General features: G+C 33.6%; 3 protein-coding genes across 6 annotated transcripts; 2 read left to right on the top strand and 1 right to left on the bottom strand.

The window, feature by feature from the left end:
* Positions 1–657: 657 nt before the first annotated feature.
* LOC136412347 (calmodulin-like) lies at positions 658–7,253 on the bottom strand. 3 transcript variants are annotated; one of them, XM_066395397.1, is made up of 7 exons: positions 7,056–7,253; positions 6,363–6,484; positions 2,085–2,262; positions 1,604–1,747; positions 1,334–1,546; positions 1,220–1,276; positions 662–1,156 (listed from the first exon to the last, which is right to left on the bottom strand). In XM_066395397.1, the coding sequence occupies exons 2-7, from the start codon at positions 6,363–6,365 to the stop codon at positions 1,080–1,082; spliced, it is 672 nt and encodes a 223-aa protein (XP_066251494.1). In that variant the 5' UTR covers positions 6,366–6,484; positions 7,056–7,253; the 3' UTR covers positions 662–1,079. The 3 variants fall into 3 exon arrangements, with proteins under 3 accessions (XP_066251493.1, XP_066251495.1, XP_066251494.1); XM_066395396.1 differs by lacking the exons at positions 6,363–6,484; positions 7,056–7,253 and adding an exon at positions 5,286–5,436 and having other exon boundaries at positions 658–1,156; XM_066395398.1 differs by lacking the exon at positions 7,056–7,253 and having other exon boundaries at positions 659–1,156; positions 6,363–6,505.
* Positions 7,254–8,836: 1,583 nt separating this feature from the next.
* fabp (fatty acid binding protein) lies at positions 8,837–13,104 on the top strand. 2 transcript variants are annotated; one of them, XM_066395664.1, is made up of 4 exons: positions 8,837–8,995; positions 10,089–10,173; positions 12,453–12,730; positions 12,789–13,104. In XM_066395664.1, the coding sequence occupies exons 2-4, from the start codon at positions 10,098–10,100 to the stop codon at positions 12,840–12,842; spliced, it is 408 nt and encodes a 135-aa protein (XP_066251761.1). In that variant the 5' UTR covers positions 8,837–8,995; positions 10,089–10,097; the 3' UTR covers positions 12,843–13,104. The 2 variants fall into 2 exon arrangements, with proteins under 2 accessions (XP_066251761.1, XP_066251760.1); XM_066395663.1 differs by lacking the exons at positions 8,837–8,995; positions 10,089–10,173 and adding an exon at positions 11,050–11,260.
* Positions 13,105–17,407: 4,303 nt separating this feature from the next.
* Positions 17,408–18,839, top strand: LOC136412598 (methyltransferase-like protein 25B). The gene has a single exon (XM_066395706.1). It carries the CDS (start codon positions 17,478–17,480, stop codon positions 18,822–18,824), a length of 1,347 nt encoding a protein of 448 aa, XP_066251803.1. The 5' UTR covers positions 17,408–17,477; the 3' UTR covers positions 18,825–18,839.
* The last annotated feature ends 60 nt before the right edge of the window (positions 18,840–18,899 follow it).

The raw sequence follows: 18,899 nt of genomic DNA on the forward strand, positions 1-18,899 counted from the left end.
GAACTAGACGGATATTGTCTTGACGGCTTCGTAGAGCTAGAATTATATGATGTCGTTCGTCACATCCCTGGATAATTCTAGGACGGCCTGAACTTGCCCTTCTTGCATATGTTTGATCCTCAACCTATCTACTCCACGTTTTTATTATTGTAGAAGCACTGACTTCCAATCACCTCCTATTTCTCGAAAGCCTAAACCTCCTTCTCTTATCCCAATAATTCATTTCTTTTCAAAATTTGATAATTATCTAAAATGACGTGGTTCACGAATTCGGGGTATGTTAACTCTGAATAAATGCACAGGAATACTGTGTTGTATTGAGAAGAAATACCTCAGAGTCCTATATAAATAACATTGTTTATAACCTTTTTTGAAAACATTTTTTCTATAAAAAAGTGAATATTTAAAAATAAACAAGCAAAATAGTATTATAGTTTTAATTTGGTGTCAGGGATGCTAACAGTAGACTTTTACTTAAATTGAAATAGATATACTGGGTGTTGCATTTTTATTGTTCTCCAACGTATGTATATTCATTTGGGCTTAACATTTTGACAAAAAAAAAATTGTCAAAAATATGAACTTATGGGATTTCTCAAATAAGTGATTCAATTAAAGTCCAACCTTCAAAAACGCTTATCTAAGAGGTATGGGACTGATAATATACACTGAAAACGTCACATGAATAATCCGTTTATGTATTAATTTAATGACATTGTTAATTACCATAATGGCTATTTGAATTTATAATATAGTTTTTAAATGTATTATCACATCACAATAAGAAAATTTAGGGTAATGGTAATGTGGCACAGTTAGACATGTACGTAAAGATTTGGTGAATTTTCTACCTTCTATGCAACCAGCAGAAGTAATTAAAACTTTACATGTGGCTAATTATTTACGTTATCTTCAATAAAACCACATAATGTGAAGATGATGATGATGATTTCTATAATTATAATGATATATGTAATTTCCATAAATAGTAATAAACATTTATCTTAAAGCGTTTTAATCTAGATAAATAAGTTAACTTATAGTATGTAAAAATAATAGGTAAATGGTTACGTTGTGATTCAATAGCCGGCGTATTCTTCGTCATCCTCCTCGTAGCTGTCGTCGGTTCCTGGTTCTCCGAGGGCGTTTACAAATTCTGAAATATAAAAAAATATTTATCGCAACCATTCCAATCGATTATCATTGTATTTGTTTTTACCATAGAAGTCAATTCGTCCGTCCCCATCCACGTCCACCTCTTTGATCATGTCCTCAACTGCAATAAAATACGTAACTAACGCCTTTCTAAGGATTATTTAGTGTCTGGTTTTACTTTCTTCCTCTGAAAGGTCCTCCCCTAAACACTGCAAAACCGCCCTTAAATCTGAGGCGGTAATGTACCCCCTGTTGTGTTTATCAAATACTCTAAAAGCATCTCGCAGCTCTTTCTCCTCCTCTTCCCGAGATAATACTTGATCGGCGTCGGTGCCTGCTCCAGCGCTCCACGCCATGTCGAGGAACTCTTCAAAGCTCACATTTCCGTCTCCTAGAAGCGTAGATTTTCGTTAAAAAAATTCGCTAGGATTAGAGACTTGAAACTGACCATCTACATCCACTTCCTGGAGCATTTGCTGCAACTCTTCGGTTCGGGCAAATTGCCCTAGGGATCTCATCACTCTACCCAGTTCCTCCTTGGTAATACTTCCGTCGCCGTCTTTGTCGAAGAGGCGGAAGGCTTCCCGAAATTCTACAAAAATTATTTAGGATTTTAGGTGATATTTGAGCATTCGTGCTTCGTATTAAGCTCGCATCACCGCTGGACATGTGCACTAATGTGGTCCCAACTTTAATAAAAACAAAACCCCTTATTTCATATTTATTTTCTATTTTTGCGATTTTATTGCGGTTTCTCGTGCAGTCTTGTTATATCTTCTAAATTTTCTTCAGTTTCGTTTCTTGTGAAGCGTCAAAGTATTTAAATGTAAGCAAAATGGCAGCTACGCTAGGCATGCTTAATGCCCAGCTGGGTGCTGCTAAGCGGCAAGCAGTAATATTGAATGTGGACACCAGATAACGATAGGTACCTTTCATCTGGCTTTTGGATACATTGCTTAACCTAGCAGACATGTTAGCAGGACGTTCCGTGCGTTCATCGTCTGAAAGCTTTTTGGAGGCTCCAATGGGTTCTGTGATGGGCATGTCAATATTTTTGAATGCCTGATGGACCCCATCTTGAACCTCTGTTTGTTCGTTTTGTTTTGTCTAAAAAAAAGTACATTTTTAATTTTAGCAAGCATCTAATCTGTCGATATATGTGTATCAAGGGTTTTTTTTCGCAATTTTTAAAAATTCTAAATGGGACAGTATTTTTTGCATCTCAACCAGAAAGAGCATAAGATTCTGGAATGTCTGGAAGTTTGAAAAAATTGCAGTAGTTCAACAAGTTCAAAATCGCCCTTTGACATATTTCTCGAGAACTACAGTAAACCGCTCAATAAATAACCAAATAGAAAAGAATAGACACGGCAGGCGGCGCTAGTAGGATATTTTCCTGCAACCCAACATACTTGACGTTGACACTGTCGATTTTTGCTTACGCTAAATTGACTCGCGATGAACCTAAGCGATAAAATCTAATGGGTTTGAAGCTGGTCTTCTCGCTGCTCAAGTTAATTAAAAGCAAAGCTGACAAAAAGCCTAAAGCTCCTAGATAATAATGTCATGTAAAAATTTTGAATGTGCTAAATTTTATCAAAATCTTAGATTGAAAACTCACTGAAAATGGCTAAAATAGGAAATTAGTAAATAATTTGGAGCTTTCATTAATTTTTTACAGATGTCGTTTAAAAGTTTATGGTAGGCAACACTCGTAGCACTCTTGTCCTGAGGAAGGAAATGTTGATATGCAGCTAACTAAAAAGCTGAATTACTGAATGAAAATCGGGTCTATAACACATTAGGTCAACTCAGACGAATGATTTTTTTTTGTTGTTCAGGACGCTTCATTATCACCGTTAGAAGTCATCTAGGTGAGGAAAAATCGAATTTTTCCAAAAAAATGTTTTGAAAAAATTACTCGGAAAATTTAAGTTTACACTAATTTCAATACTTTTTCTCAATATTAAAGTGTCTTACGGGATCGTGGAGGGAAAAGGGGTGCTGGGTAGGGCAGCTAAAACGGAGTTTTGATGTATTTTTAGGGTAATTCAGGTTAGTTCAAGTTAGTTTTGGTATTTTTAGAAGTTTTCCAAAGGGTGACATAACTTGTATTAAATATTTTTCTTGCGCAGGGGCCACGCAAGTGATGTCACCCTTTGGAAAACTTCTAAAAATACACCAAAACTAACCTGAATTACCCTAAAAATACATCAAAACTCCGTTTTAGCTGCCCTACCCAACACCCCTTTTCGCTCCACGGTCCCGTAAGACACTTTAATATTGAGAAAAAGTATTGAAATTAGTGTAAACTTAAATTTTCCGAGTAATTTTTTTGGAAAAATTCGATTTTTCCGCACCTGGATGACTTCTAACGGTGATAAGGAAGCATCCTAAACAAAAAAAAAACCATTCGCCTGAGTTGGCCTAATGTGTTATAGACCCTGAAAATCTATAAAGTGTACAAATAAGTTTCCGCCGTTTTACAAAACATAGCCCCACCAGAAGATTATCTTGAAATTGTCAGATGTAAAACGTGCTATCACAAGTTTGCATATCTAGTAACAACTTGAAATATTAGTGACTCCTTATCAGCATCACATAATTTATTTTGTTCAATAATGCCAAGTTTTGCGCCGAATAAGCGTTTTTTCATTTGCGGGAACTTTTAATTAACTTCTTTAATTTTTAATTTAAAGAAATCTGCAGCTGAGGGGCATATGGTGAGGCTGCTTTAAGTAAGAAAAGTTGTCGCGAGTAGTTTCATAAATTTAAAAACGATGAATTTAACATGGAAGACAAAGAACGCAGTGGAAGACCTAAAGTGTACAAAGATATGGAATTGGAAGTATTATTAGAAGATTCATCCCAAACGCAAAAAGAACTTGCACTTACATTAGAAGGGACTCAACAAGCAATTTCGCATCGTTTAAAAATGTTGGGAATTGGGTTCCTTATGGATTGAAACCGGGAGACGTTGAACGCCGATTTTGCATGAGTGAAATGCTGCTTGCCAGGCATAAAAAAAGAGTTTTTTTACATCAAGTAGTCACTGGCGATGAAAAATGGATCCATTACGATAACCCAAAGAACAGAAAATCATGGGAACCACCTGACCATGCTTCAACATCGACAGCGAAACCAAATATTCATAGAAAAAACTCGTGTTGTGTATTTGGTGGGATCAGCTTGGTGTCATATATATTATGAGTTGCTCAAACCGAACACAACCATTACTGGAACTCTCTACCGAACATAATTAATGAGATTGAGCCAAGCACTCAAGGAAAAACGCGCCCATTACTACTCCAGACACGACAAAATTATTCTCCTACATGATAATGCTCGTCCGCACCACCCGCCATATTCACCAGACCTTGCCCCATCTAACTATCACTTATTCCAGTCGATGGTACACGCTCTGTCCGAGCAGCACTTTACATCATTTGAAGATACCAAAGATTGGGTCGATTCATAGATAGCTTCAAAAGGTGAAGAATTCTTCGAATGCTGCCAGAAAGATGGGAAAAAGTAGTGGCTAGCGATGAACAATACTTTGAATAAAACACAATGCACCGTTCTTTTACAATAAATTCCTAATTTTTAATATCAAACGGCGGAAACTTATTTGTACCCCCTATAATTAATTTAATTCGTTTTTCTTTATTAATTAAATATGATGATGATTTAAATTTCGTAATATCTGAGAATATAGAACAAATTGATATAACGTAATTAAGCTGATTTGTGGTTTGTCAATATATCTGATTACTGGGCTAACGTACTAACACTTATTGATTAACATGTGAAAACATCAAATTTTACACTCAATTCGAGTGAGTGTGTCACTAGAAATGATGCTTATAAATGACGACCAACCCTGAGGCATAATAATATTTAGCAGATACATAGTCAAAGACGCTTTATGGCCAACGGAATTTTTCTTCTCCATTTTGTCCAGAACTAAATAAGTCAAAGACAATGTGTCCAAAATTAGCAATAGGAAGCATACAGCATAGAAATTTCGTAAACAGTAAAGATGGGAAATTGTTAAGAGCATTGAAAACAATATGTTGATCTCTTTAGACCTTCTTACCTAAACTTTGTTTGAAACGAAAATTATTACTTACAAAATAACTTCTGGTCACGGAAAATAAATTTAAACAACCAGCTAACTTCACCATTTTTTCAAAATTCAAATAACCACTGCACTGCAAGCAGCAACAGCGTCTGTTGCGAATTACTGAAATACACTGGGAATTTGAAGGTAAAAATCACAATGATATGCCCATAAATCTCAAAACCACAAGTAATAATCGTTCACGTGCACAGTTGCCACGCCTATTATTTATTGCTGATTAGTGTTTGTGCAGTTTAAATCCCCCATAAAAGAACATTTGCTGGGATTCTTTTAGGATATGGGATTTACCTGTGTACAATCATATAGTTTACCATGAGGTTAGTCATTTAAATTGGGATTCTCCAAAGATTGAGACATTGTTTATTGAGGAAGTCATCTAGAATGATAAAATATGTATAAAATTAATCTATAAATAACAAGAACAATAACTTTTAGTAACCGAGCTTAATGGAGTTATTGCTCTCTGGGGTATGAAAGATAACGAATAAGACGGTTTAATTTGATATGAGAAATAGGACCAAACTTTACGGTATAAGAGACATGGATTAAATAAAATGGAATAAAGTTTTTTTTTTAAAGCTGTAAAGGTGAAGCTTTCTTCTTCTAGGTTTGATTCATGCAGATATTCGGAATTAAAACTCAATTTAAATCTCGGAATTTTACAATCCGTGGCAATACCTACCTATTCACTCTCACTGCAAATTAAGGTGAACCTTAAATTGATAAAGCAAACTTTAAGGCATGAACAGTTCTACAAATCAGCAATCTTCCCAGCTATCAAAGATGATTTAAGCAAATTCATAATAAGCCCAGTGTTAATTGTGGCTAATTTTAACTGCAAGGTAACTTCCATAAAGCCTTGAAATTGGTTGTATCCTTAATTTCTATGAAAATTAACTTGAGTTATTTAAGAATATATCAGTAATGTGGTCATTATTGATATAAATTTAAGTTTGACCTAAAAATGTGCGAATATCTGGCCAATATGGCGGATGTTAATTTTAATAAATCAATTAAAATTGGCATCTGACTTAAAGACAATCATTTTGATTTAAAATATGCTCACCATTAGGTCCTTTATTTGATTTACAAATGGCGAGGTCGTGAAGAAATTGTTGACCGCCGAAAACAGCTTGCTCTCGAATTTGGCCACTGTGCCGCCTCTCTTTGACGAGTTCCGCGTGAAAACTAAATTGACAAACACTTGAATAAATGTTCACTATCAGTACTAGTAAGAAAAAGCCTATTTTTCAACAGTGATGTTAAGGCCTATCCATCCACATTAAAGTAAATACAGTGATGCTGAAAAGTTTGTTTTTAAATGGGACATTTGAAACCCCCCTCTGGAAACCACAAGTATAGAGTCCGACCAAAAATCTGAAGCAAACATTTTCGAAATCTGCATGACTTAATGTACGGAGGGTTCAAACTTTAACTAACCTTCTGTACATATTTACAAATAACTTGTGAGAATAAGAAAACAAAGTTATGTTTTTCTGATTAATGTATCAATATTGCTTGAATTTGCTCATAGTCATGTGACGGTGTATTTTGATTAACCACGTGCTACTACCATGCAATCATACCGTATTCAATTTCATCATTTTTGGAATTAACAAGGGCAAAAAGTTATAAAAATTGTGTTTCTACGATGAATCTGAAAATTTTGTTTATGTCCCTATCGATTGTCGCATTAGGAATCCTCGAGGGGGTGAAAAAACATGACTTGCAATGGATGTTAAAATTTTATTTTACCTACCGGTGGAGTTCAGTCCACGAGTAATTGGGACAGCAATGAAAGACTGGTCTATCAAATTATCTACAAAGATAATGTCGACACAGCTTTATATTATATCGAGTTTTAGACAAAAAAATTTCGATTTTCACTCAACAACTCCAGACCAGAGCGGCACTCATTCGAACCCGCAATACAACCCTTTAGGGGGAATTTTAGCTGCGAAATTAAGCCCGATCTAATAACTACTGCATTAAAGAAAATATTGACGTGTGTCAACGTATACGCGTTGCAGATGCTGCGAACGAAACGGGAAAATCGTGGGAAATTCGATTTTGCGCAAACCACCCCTGGATAGAATAAATATGCCCCAATTTTCCTGGATTTTCTACCCCCTTATTTTCGCATTACGTTGTTAGTTTCTGAATTAAAGTGTTGTATGAACGTTAAAAAAAATTCTGAGTGTTGAATTTGAACGTGGAAATAATGAGCTCCAAAATTTATAATTCCAGGCTTAAATACTACGCCAATAGGTCAAGAAGCTACTTACTGAAAGTATGATTTTAAGGGTTTTATCCCCAAATTTTTCATAGGTCTACAAACCAAATTTAGGTCTATACGTTAATTTGAGACTTCTACGTGCGAAATTGTCAGTTTAAATCACCTCTGAAGATTGAACCCGCTTATAGACTTGCGGAGAATACGATTGTTTTGTGACCAAAAACTGACCAAAACAGGTGTTTCGGATGGCTAGAGGAAATGATAATTTGGATAGGATTGATCCCCATTAGTCGATTTTTTAGCCAGACAGATGGATTCGAATCCAATTGGTTGAAAGTAGAATCCATCTGGTCTAGATCGTCGTTTCCGGAAAAATCTTACGTAAATATAACTCTGCACTGGTAGTTGATTAATCTGAAGAATTTAACGTTTAATGCCTAATAACATTTTTTTGTCATCGTATACATACTACATATATTAAATTTATCTACATGTCTCATTAACTAAATTTTCAAAAGAGTAGTTTCTGTCTATATGCAATCTGTATAAACGTCTTGATGTACCATCGACTATCATGTACCCTGTATATTGCCATATATTTGAATTATTATAAATGTTTTTTCTCTTCCCTCCTATCTAAATCCATGCAATCCAAGTTAAACGAGATCTTTCTAGTCTGTGATTCAGTACGCTGTGCGCTGTGTGTGTGGCACGCTTTGCTATTTCTCTCAACCTTTACTCTTTGAAAGCTTTAACCGATTTGATATTTTCGGATATGGGAAACCCTTTAATACCTACGGGTGTACTATTTTTATCCATTTGGACAATGCTCTGTAATTATAATACAATTCGCTAGTAAACAACCCTATTTATAGCCTAACCTGCTGCATCCTTGATTTACGACTAAAAATAAAAATTCTCTTCCATTATGAGCTTATTAGAGCCAATTTATATCAAAAGATCGTTATTATTCAATTGCGGACTAATTGGCTGAGAATGTCCGTAAAGAATTTGTTGGCTTCTTGAAGTCTACACCATAGATGGCAAAAGTTTAGTCCGCCATTTAGTCAAGAAAATAATTATCTAATACAGTTATTTTTTTAATAAGTTTACTCAATTAATTAATAACCTAAAAACCAAAATCTTCCTAAAAACAGCATCTTGGCCGTCCTGTACAGTATACCTTCAAAGACTCTGAGTCACAATCAATTAAACTACTCCTGATCAATTGAATTTTTTAGCTGCTTCATCTTTATCTACTGCATGTCACCATTTCTCACTCTCACTCTGATACAGTGGTGCGGGTAATAAAATTGCAAAGATAGGACTTTAGTCTGCTATGTCAGCCAAGTAGGTTTGAAAATTGTTTTTCGGTCGGATTTTATTTGTGGTCCAACCTCCTGCCTAGACGTGCGTGCCCGCTCCTTTGAGTACATTTTTTAAGATTCTCGTTTGGTTGAAATGTGAGTATTGAGAAAAATATAAAATGCCGGTTAAAAATAATAAGAAATGAGGTTCGTTTCATTGAGATTGTTTAGACTATGAAAGGTTTTATTGATTATTTTTCTTTCAAAAAAATTTTGGTATTGATTGAAAAACTGTGGGGAAGGTCATTCCGTGAAAGATTTTGTGATTTCTGTCGTATTTGCGAAATTTCAATGGTGTTAATCGAAATTTCATTACTTTGTTTGTAGATTTTTCATTAATAAATGTTGAACAAATTTTGTCAATTAAAATTGTAAATTTATTAGTCTTCAGTCTTTTTTGAAAAAAATTATCCAAACATTAACATATAATGAAAATCACAGCAATGTGTTTCCTAGTTAAATTAGGTAGTTATTTAATATTTTCATATAGAGCCAATAATCAAGTGAAGAATTATGGTTAGGTCAGTTTCGAGTAGTTCTGCGATACCTTCAAATCGAGTTATATAGTGACAACCACATTTTTCAAAATTTATTAAATCGAGTTAATTTTTTTCACTTATTGAAAATTTTCTGTTTCTGGGTTTGTGCGTTAAATTAAAATTATAAAAATGTAAATTCTTTAATAAAAATCTAGCTTCAATGGCGTTTAAACATACCTAGAATTATAAGAACCCGATGTTCTCGACTTTGCATGCGGCCTTAAATAATTTAATTATTTTAATAACTTTAATAATATTTTGAGTGAGTAATTTCAATTCTGGAAAGATAAAATTTTCTTGCATTATTTTTTACCCACCAAGTATCGTTAGTGACAAATGTAATTAATTAAAACATTTTTTTTCTTTTATGAGAATGAGCGTCAGCGATATAAACTCGATCAGTATTCAAGAAAGCAGAACTTAATCATAGGCAACTCATCATACACTTCCAATTGGAGCACATAGCGTTCTTAACAAATTTGCCGTTGATTAGATTTATTTCGAATACTTTCTGACGATCTGTACTAAACAGGTCAAAACTCAATGGCGTTTGATCCATGATGATATTCTTCAGAAATAAATGATGATATCTTTTCTTTAAGCATATAACTTTAAAATGTTCTATAAACGCCATTTCTGCATATTTACAGATATCGAAAATGGTAGACGCACATCTTGGCAAAAAATACAAGCTAGAAAGCAGCGATAATTTCGATGAATATATGAAGGCACTGGGTAAGTAAATTTTTGGTGTATTCGAACATCTACACGTGCGGCAATATTAAAGAGACTCAGATGGCATTGGGCGGCCGTATTCCCGCACTTAGTGTGTATTTTTTGCACCTGCAACTAGTTTTTTAAGTTTTTTACATATATACTTCTTGACCTATATGGTAATGGCAGTTGTTGGTTCTATCGCTCTTATCTTCATACATAAATATATTTAACTAATATAAACATCATAAATATATCTTCTTATATAATCGTTCTCTAATAAAAATGCATTATAATAATAAGTAAGAATTATATCCATAAACTCTCATAAAAGGATTAGTTCTTAATATATTCGTAATTCTATAGATGGACTATGGCTCGTAAGCTGTTTATTGGTCAATTTATAATTGAAATATCGATTTTCCGCTAATCTTCTATCTTATTACAGCCTTCCAATAAATTACCTATACGTTTTTTTATTATTATATAATTTCCAACAATATTGTGTCTGTTTTATGACCAGAGTATAAAACTATATAACCTTGACAGAATAAGCAATATATTTTCTTTGAATATTTGAATAATCTTAATGACTTCAGCGCAACGTAGTTGGGTCTGATGAATAAATAGTCCTCTGATACCAATGTCAGCGAAACATCAAATTTTCCCCTTTTTTCAAAACACATAGGTCGGGCGATTATCGGCCTTCTTTGTCTATCTAATTCACATAACACGAACTAACTCATATTCTTGTTTGTCCATTGATTCGATTCCGTAAATGTCACTTGGAATAGAATATTGTTTACAGTTTTTGGTTTCACATAAATTTTAAATTTAACCAGCAAAACGAGTAACTGGGTGTTTGCTTGCTGTAGGCTAAAGACTTTGACCCCGTGGCTGCGTCTAACGTGTTTATCAATTGCCGAATATTAAAACATTCGAAATTTCGTTGCATTCACTGTGTAAACGTTCAGTACAGAACATCAGTTAATTAAGAAAAAGCCGGTAATTAGCTTAAATTGTTAAAACATGGTGTTGGAAGGGATACTCGGCAAGAAATACAAGTTGGCGACCAGCGACAAGTTTGAGGATTATATGAAGGCTTTAGGTAAATTTTTTCAGTTGTTTAGTAGAGATAAAGTCCAGGGTCGAATTTACAGTGTACTTTGGCCTGTTGGCTCCATTGTAGCTAAGTTTAGAAGATAAGATGAGGTGGTAAAAGCATGAAGTATGTATAGCATTTCCTGCTTGGCTCAGAGTAAAGCATTGGAGCATATTTAAAAAGGTTCTCATCTGAGCACTAATAGTAAAGCAAGGAAGCTGAAGTCTTGCAATTTTGCCCTAGGAGTCCCTGTCATTCTTTCATGTGGGTATTCTCTCCTGCTTCATAGAATCTCCCAGCATTTTGGATTTTGTTGAATCTCCGAAAAAATTGTAGGAGGCATTCAAGGAATGTGAGCACTATATTGTATCAGTTGCATTTTGTTGAAAAATTGACTTAAAGCAATAAAGCATGTTACATTGGAAAAGTGGAATTCCACTTAAATTAACAACTTGGGGCAAACCTCTGAATGCACCCATATATTTATTAAGCTTACAACAGCAATAATTAGTATTAATATAACATCTAGAATTCAAGATAAGCCCTATTGTAACCTTATTTATATTTAATACAATTTCCTTGTAAGACTTGTTGATAGCAATTAAATCATAAATGCATCTAAATATAGATTACTTTATGATTAGATGGAAAGGTATGATTTCCTGCTGACAAAAAAATTCTTAATGCTACTGCTCCAGGCCCATATAATACATTCTTTATTGGGGAATTAAACAAATCTTAATATGTGCCTGTGATAGACCAACACCAAGACTGTATGTGAATTATTGCATGAACTTAATGATAGACTTGACCTAAGAACCAGTGAAGATATGCACCTTTAAACTTTGCTCTCTAAATATATATGATGTATCAAAGTTCAAAATTGTTTTGCCACTTTTGTCCCAACTCCAAACTTGAGTAAATGTAGCACAATTGTGTTATGTAAATAATGCATTATGATTTATTGAAAAACATATCAAAATAGCTTTGTCATCGTAATTATGAACCAGTTTTTATTATGCTACTTTGCCAAAGGGTATTTTACAGTTAGATTAAGTGGATATAATCTTGTGTTCTTTCATACATTGAACATACACTCAACTTTATAGGTTTGTTACCTCTAAAGCTGAGGGCTTACCTGTTACTCTGTAATTTTGCTCCTTTTCACATTATTTTATGTGAAATTTTGCCTTCTTAGGTGTGGGGCTTATTACCAGAAAAGTGGGCAACACTGTATCACCAGTAGTGGACCTGGCCAAAGAAGGAGATGAATACATTCTTTCTTCAATTTCGACGTTTAAAAACGTGATTCTTAAGTTTAAACCTGGCGTGGAATTTGAGCATGAAACTCCAGATGGTACCAAAGCAACTTCCACCATAAGTATTGAGGGAAACACTCTGAAGGAGGTTCAAAAGCGAAGTGATGGCAAGGTTACCACCATTGATAGAACCTTTACTGATGATGAAGTTAAAATGGTAAATATTTTCAGAAGTTTTCTATAATTTCAGAAGTTATATCATAATTATTTTTTAGGTTATGAACATTGGAGATATTACTTCTACCAGAGTCTACAAACTGCAAGCTTGAGGTGCCTTTTTATCTTCGAGGACCAACATATTACTCAATTTTCGTTACAATGTTATTGTATTACTTCTACTGTTTGAGGTGATATTTTATTATTAGTCTAAGGCCTAAAATACAAGTTAAGGCAAATTAAGGTAATGCTTATCCGAGGTCAGACCTAAAATAGCCTTTGCAAGCATTCACGTTTGGCTGTTTTATCGTTTTAAGTAGGCTTGAAATAAAATTTTTGCATTTTTTATGTGTAACTAATAAATATACATCACCATACCGTCGTTTTAACTTTGTTCATTTCCAGTTATACTCCAATTGTATCTCTTCGGCCATTTCATAACTTGGGAGTTAATAAAAGTGTGAAATTATTGAAGAAAATATTTAATGTTCTACTTCAATTTAACAGGTAGCGTACGTGACTGAATTTTGTGCAAAAAAATTGAATGAAAATTTATTGCTGCGATTTAAACAAGATTTGATTCGGTTTTGATTTTTTGGGTCAAAAATTTTCATGAGTTCGAATATTTTAATAAAAATTTAACCTTTCCTATTAGGAATGCAGAAATGCAAAGAGGTATATTTAGCTCCTGGTAGTAATTGAAGTAAATAATATGGTATGGTAATTTCGAGTAAAATACTGCTGGATGTGGTGTATCTACGATGGCTCAAGAACGATCAGGAGCTAAATATACCTCCTCGCATTTCTGCTTTCCTGATACGAAATGTCCAGTTTTCAGTAAAATGTTACCTTAAAAACAGGCTTTAGAAAAAAGGCCTTTTGCACAAACAAAAAACGATTTTACGAAAAGATCAAATTTGTGAGTACAAATTTTTATCGCATGTACTTGAAAAAAATTTTGACCATAAATATTTTAGTTTTACTGTAATTTCGAAAATATGTGAGAAACTGGGACTAATGTAAGCTTTAAGAGACATTATACTTTATACAAGGTTACCAGTAAGTAATTCGACATATTCCTTTGGGGAGGTGATAGAGTATGAAGTAAGGAATAAATTAAACCCATATACATATGCATATTTCAAAACTCACTAGATTGCGAGTTAGTTAGTTTTTTTTAAATTCGAAATCTTAATGATTTTAAAGTGATTTTTCAACAAATTCTTGTTAGATTTTTTACTTTTGCTACTCAATCACTTACCTAACATTATGATCTTTCGTATAGAATGAAATGTGTCCGGAAACATTTGCCTTATGTGAATATTTTCAGTAGAAACTTTCATAAAATAATTTATGAATATCACCTACCCCAACTTCTCCTGCGTAGTTTTCAAAAATGTTCAAGGTAACATGAGTACAAATTGTTCTAGAAACTTCCTCATTTCAATAGCTATCCAATGAGGTATTACATAGTCAATAAATCTTTTGCGGTTCCAAAAAAAAGTCGAAATGCGTTAAGTGAACAATTTAACTTAAATTTGTAATTGGAAAATTAGCAAAAAATTATGTATTTTTTATTGTATTATATTTAAAACTAAAAACACAAAAAAACAATACAATAAATATATTTAAATCGAATTATTTTTCATTCTCAATATGACCACCTCTGTTCCGAATGCACTTTCTACATTTTCTTCTAATTGCCGTTCTTGTTATTCTTGTTAATATATTTCTTAGCTCGTTAACTGCGTCAATAATTCTCTGCCTTAGATCATGAATATTTGCTATAGATCCAAGTAGGTCCCTATACACCAGCTCCTTCATTTCATTGTGCCTCAAAGAAAAAGTCCATGTGAATCAAATCTGGGCTCCTCGCAGGCCAGAAAATTGGGCCTCCTCTTCCGATCCACCGATATAGAAATTTCACATCTAGCCGTTAACGTATAGAAACCCTGTAACGTGCAAGACAGTCGTCGTGGTTGAATATCAATTAGGGATACGTTTTCTAGCAGCAGAAATAAATAATTTCATAAGAACTTTTCATACGCTTCTAAGTTTAAACCATCGAAAAGGAAATACGGGCCTACCAAGTGGCTATTAATAATTCCCATCCATACATTTAGTGAAAAACATCGTTACGATCTCGTTTCCTTTTTTTCTATGTGGGTTTCCATTATTTTTATCTGCCCAAAAGTGCAAATTGTGGAAATTTGTAACACTGTCTTGTCAGAATTGGAATTTGTCGGTCCATAGAATCTTTTGCAGGAAACTAATATCTTCTGCATCGGAAAGCAGCATAAGTCAACAAAATTCTAATCTTCTCACGCTATCACCATCTTCAAGAACTTGTACTGGTGTAAGATGGTACCGATACAGTCTTGAATTGTGAACAGTATACTACATTTTCCATTACGATATTCTGGGCAGTCGTACAACAGGAGTGATTGAAATTGTAAGATCATTTTGAAATTGACGAGTAATTTCTTCATCATCTTCAGGCATATGCACAGGGGGTCTACCAGCATCCCGTTGTTGTCGTCGAACACTTCCAGTCTCACGGATCCTTCGGTAAGCTAAAATAAACACGCTTACGTGAGGTTGCGAATGATTAGGAAATCTACGCTAATACTCTCGACAAGCCGCTGTAATATCACCATTATACATATACCCCATGTACAAACAGGATATCGGCGTACTCAGCATTTTGAAAAACTTGTCCAGGGATATTTCGTTGTTTTCGAACTTCCTCTGCCATTTTATTTTTGGCAATTTTTTTAAAATTTAATATAAAATTAATATTGTACTTTATTTACTTTTATTTTTAATAAAAAACAAATATTATTCTCTCATCTGATGTTGACAAAGTCAATTTAAAATTTTAACTGAAAGTAATAAACTAAAACAAAAAACATGTATCCCTTAGCAACGCCAACAACAGCCTACAATTACTAAATAATTGGAAAATTATTCCTAAGTAAAATAATTTGTTAAATTGTTCACTTAAAATATTTCGACTATTTTTTTTGGAACCGCAAAAGATGATGTTAACCATGTAATACCTCATTGGATAGCTATTGAAATGAGGAAGTTTTTAGAACAATTTGTACTCATGTTACCTTGAACATTTTTGAAAATTGCGCAGGAGAAGTTAGGGTAGCTGATGTTCATAAATTAATTTATGGAAGCTTCTACTGAAAATCTTCTCATAAGGTAAATGTTTCCAGACACATTTCATTCCACACGGAAGATCATAATGTTAGGCAAGTGATTGAGTAACGAAAGTAAAAAAATCTAACAAGGATTTGTTGAAAAATCACTCTAAAATCATTAAGACCCCAAGTTAAAAAAAAAATTAAGATGAAATAACTCAAAATCTAGTGAATTTTGAAATTTACATACATGGGTTCAATTTATTCCTTATCTCTTGCTCTATCACTTCAGAGAGAGGAACATGCCGAATTACCAGTAACCCTGTATTTGGCAAAACGTGCATTCACCATCAAATCAAGAAACCTACTTTCTATACATATGCACTACATGCGTTGTATAATAATGTTTTACTATTGATTACTATTGTTATAATACTGTGTGTATTAAAAAATTTCTGATTAAATAGGCCATGGAATTTTTTGATAGTGAATCCGCATATCTTTGATATGTCCTGCGTTATCTCGAACATAAATGAACCAATCTAACCTCATTTAAAAATACCACTCTGTTAACCTGTATTATTAGTCGGTTTTTATTAAAAATAGTGTTTTCCAAGACTTTATGGATTTGTATATTGCTTAGTTAAAGTTTTCTTGATACACAAAATTGGGTTTACACTCAAACAAAAAACCTTCATGATTGAGTCTTATTTTAGGAATAGCGAGTTCATAAACGGAGAGTGGACCTATAAATATCAATCTTGTTTTCAAGAGTTTCATCAAAAATTTCCCCACATTGCAGTGCAGGAATCGCACTTTCGTAGCATTTAGAATTATGTTATCAAATTATTTCGTAAAACTGGCAATGTTCAAAGAAAACCAGGTAGTGGTAGATCAACTAAACGAACCCCAGAAAATAAGACTCAATCATAAAGGCTATTGTTCGAGTATAAACACCATTTCTTGCACTCAGAAAACTTTAACTAACCAAGACACAAGTCCGTGAAGTCTTAAAAAAGACTATTTTTAATAAAAACCAACTAATAATACTGGTAAACAGAGTGGTATTTTTAAATGAGGTTAGGTTGGTTCATTTATGTTCGAGATTACGTAGAACGTATCAAAAACATACGGATTCGGTGTCAAATAATTCCATAGCCTACTTGATCAGAAATTTTTTAATACACACGGTATCTCATTAAGTATGTCCACTTATCTCATTACGTACTAGACTAATTTATTTACGATATTATTATTATTAAGTTAGGATCAACAATATTTAACATTAATTAACTATCTTATATAGTTTGGTGAGCGTCTTTTCAGCCGATTTATAAAATTCCTATCAAAAATTGAATAAAATGAAATTCGGATTGCGCACTCACAATGACGTAATGCATTTTTCACTTACGACCGATTGATACTATTGTTTACTGTTGTCACTGATAGTTGTTTATATTACTGATGCTTTTTCACTGACTTTTTTTAAAATTTAAAATAACCTTATTATTCATGAAATGTTTTTATAGCGTTCGAAATTCATTAATACATACTTAATTTTTATTATTTATCATACTAACCACGTTCCATCCTTCGGCCATGTCCCACAATATATTAAAAGGTGCAACAACGTGCCACAAAACAATACAAATTTATAAAGATCTGCTGGAATCTTATGTATCAGACTTCTATGTGGAAAATCACTGGAACAAGAAACTCTCAAAAAGCTGGAAAATCTACTTAGCATCCCTCACATTTGAGCAGCTTGGAATTCTGTTGTCCTATCGCCAACCTTCTAAGTCCACCTTAGTTCCATTAACAATCATGTGCCTCCAGAAAATACTTCAAAACTTCTCAATTACAAGAACTCAAGTACCAATTACATCCACCACAGTACAACCTGAAGATGAGCTGTTCAACAAATACGTATGGAAGAATGTAAAGCTGAAAAAGAAACATGAGATTGAAATAATGTCGAGAGTCTGCTATGACGTGGGGCTTAAGACAAACTGCTTTAATATTGTTGACATTGGATCAGGCTTAGGACATTTAAGTCGAATATTGGCTTACAAATATGGCTTCAATATTTGTACTTTTGAGGCCAATGAAATACTGACAAGGGCTGCTCAAGAGCTTGACAAAAAGTTTGAACAAATTCTCACAAATAAAAATATCTCACATTTTAACAAGCAAAGACCTGTGCACACAAGCAAACGAATAGATGAATCTTTGACTAGTAAAGAATTTGAAAGGCTAATAATTCAGGCCTTTAACATTGAGAATAATGAAGAGTTTAAAGTGGGGATTACAGGGCTCCATCCTTGTGGAAACTTAGGCTCCACACTTTTAAAACTTTTTAAAGACTCCTCTATGGTGGTTTTTATTAACATGGTCAGTTGCTGTTATATGAAATTATCATTAGAACCTTCAGGAATCTGCGGTTTTCCTTTGAGCACATTTTGCAAGAAGCAGAGGTATAAATTGGATTACTTAACTTGTGAGGCAGCCTGCCATGCAATTGAACGTTTTACCCTCAACCTTGAAATAGGAAATTGTACAAATTTGAAAATACACGCTTATAGAGCTGCACTCGAAAGCCTTATTGATAAAACTGATAAAACATTAAGGCATTGTGCAGTAAGTAATGTGAAGTACACTGAAGGGTTGAAGTTTAAGGACTATTGCACAAAGGCTGTTCAGAAGTATGATTTGGAATTTGCAGCTGAGGAGCTGGAGTATTATGAACGCATAATAGAGGGGACTTGGAAGGATACTGTTAAGTTTTATTCAATGAGGCTGTTTTTGGCTCCTTTAGTGGAATCTGTGATACTATATGATCGGTTGTTATATTTGTCAGAAGGTAGTTTTTACTGTGATCTTATATCAGCTTTTGACAGTAAAATTTCGGCTAGAAATCAAGTATTGGTGGCACATAAAAAAAAGTAGATGAATCAAATTGTTTTTTTCCTCTAAACCCTCCATCGTTCTTTTGATCCTATATTACACTAACTTGAAGCTCTT

This window comes from Euwallacea similis, chromosome 12 (assembly GCF_039881205.1).
Source record: "Euwallacea similis isolate ESF13 chromosome 12, ESF131.1, whole genome shotgun sequence".
NCBI lineage: Eukaryota > Metazoa > Arthropoda > Insecta > Coleoptera > Curculionidae > Euwallacea > Euwallacea similis.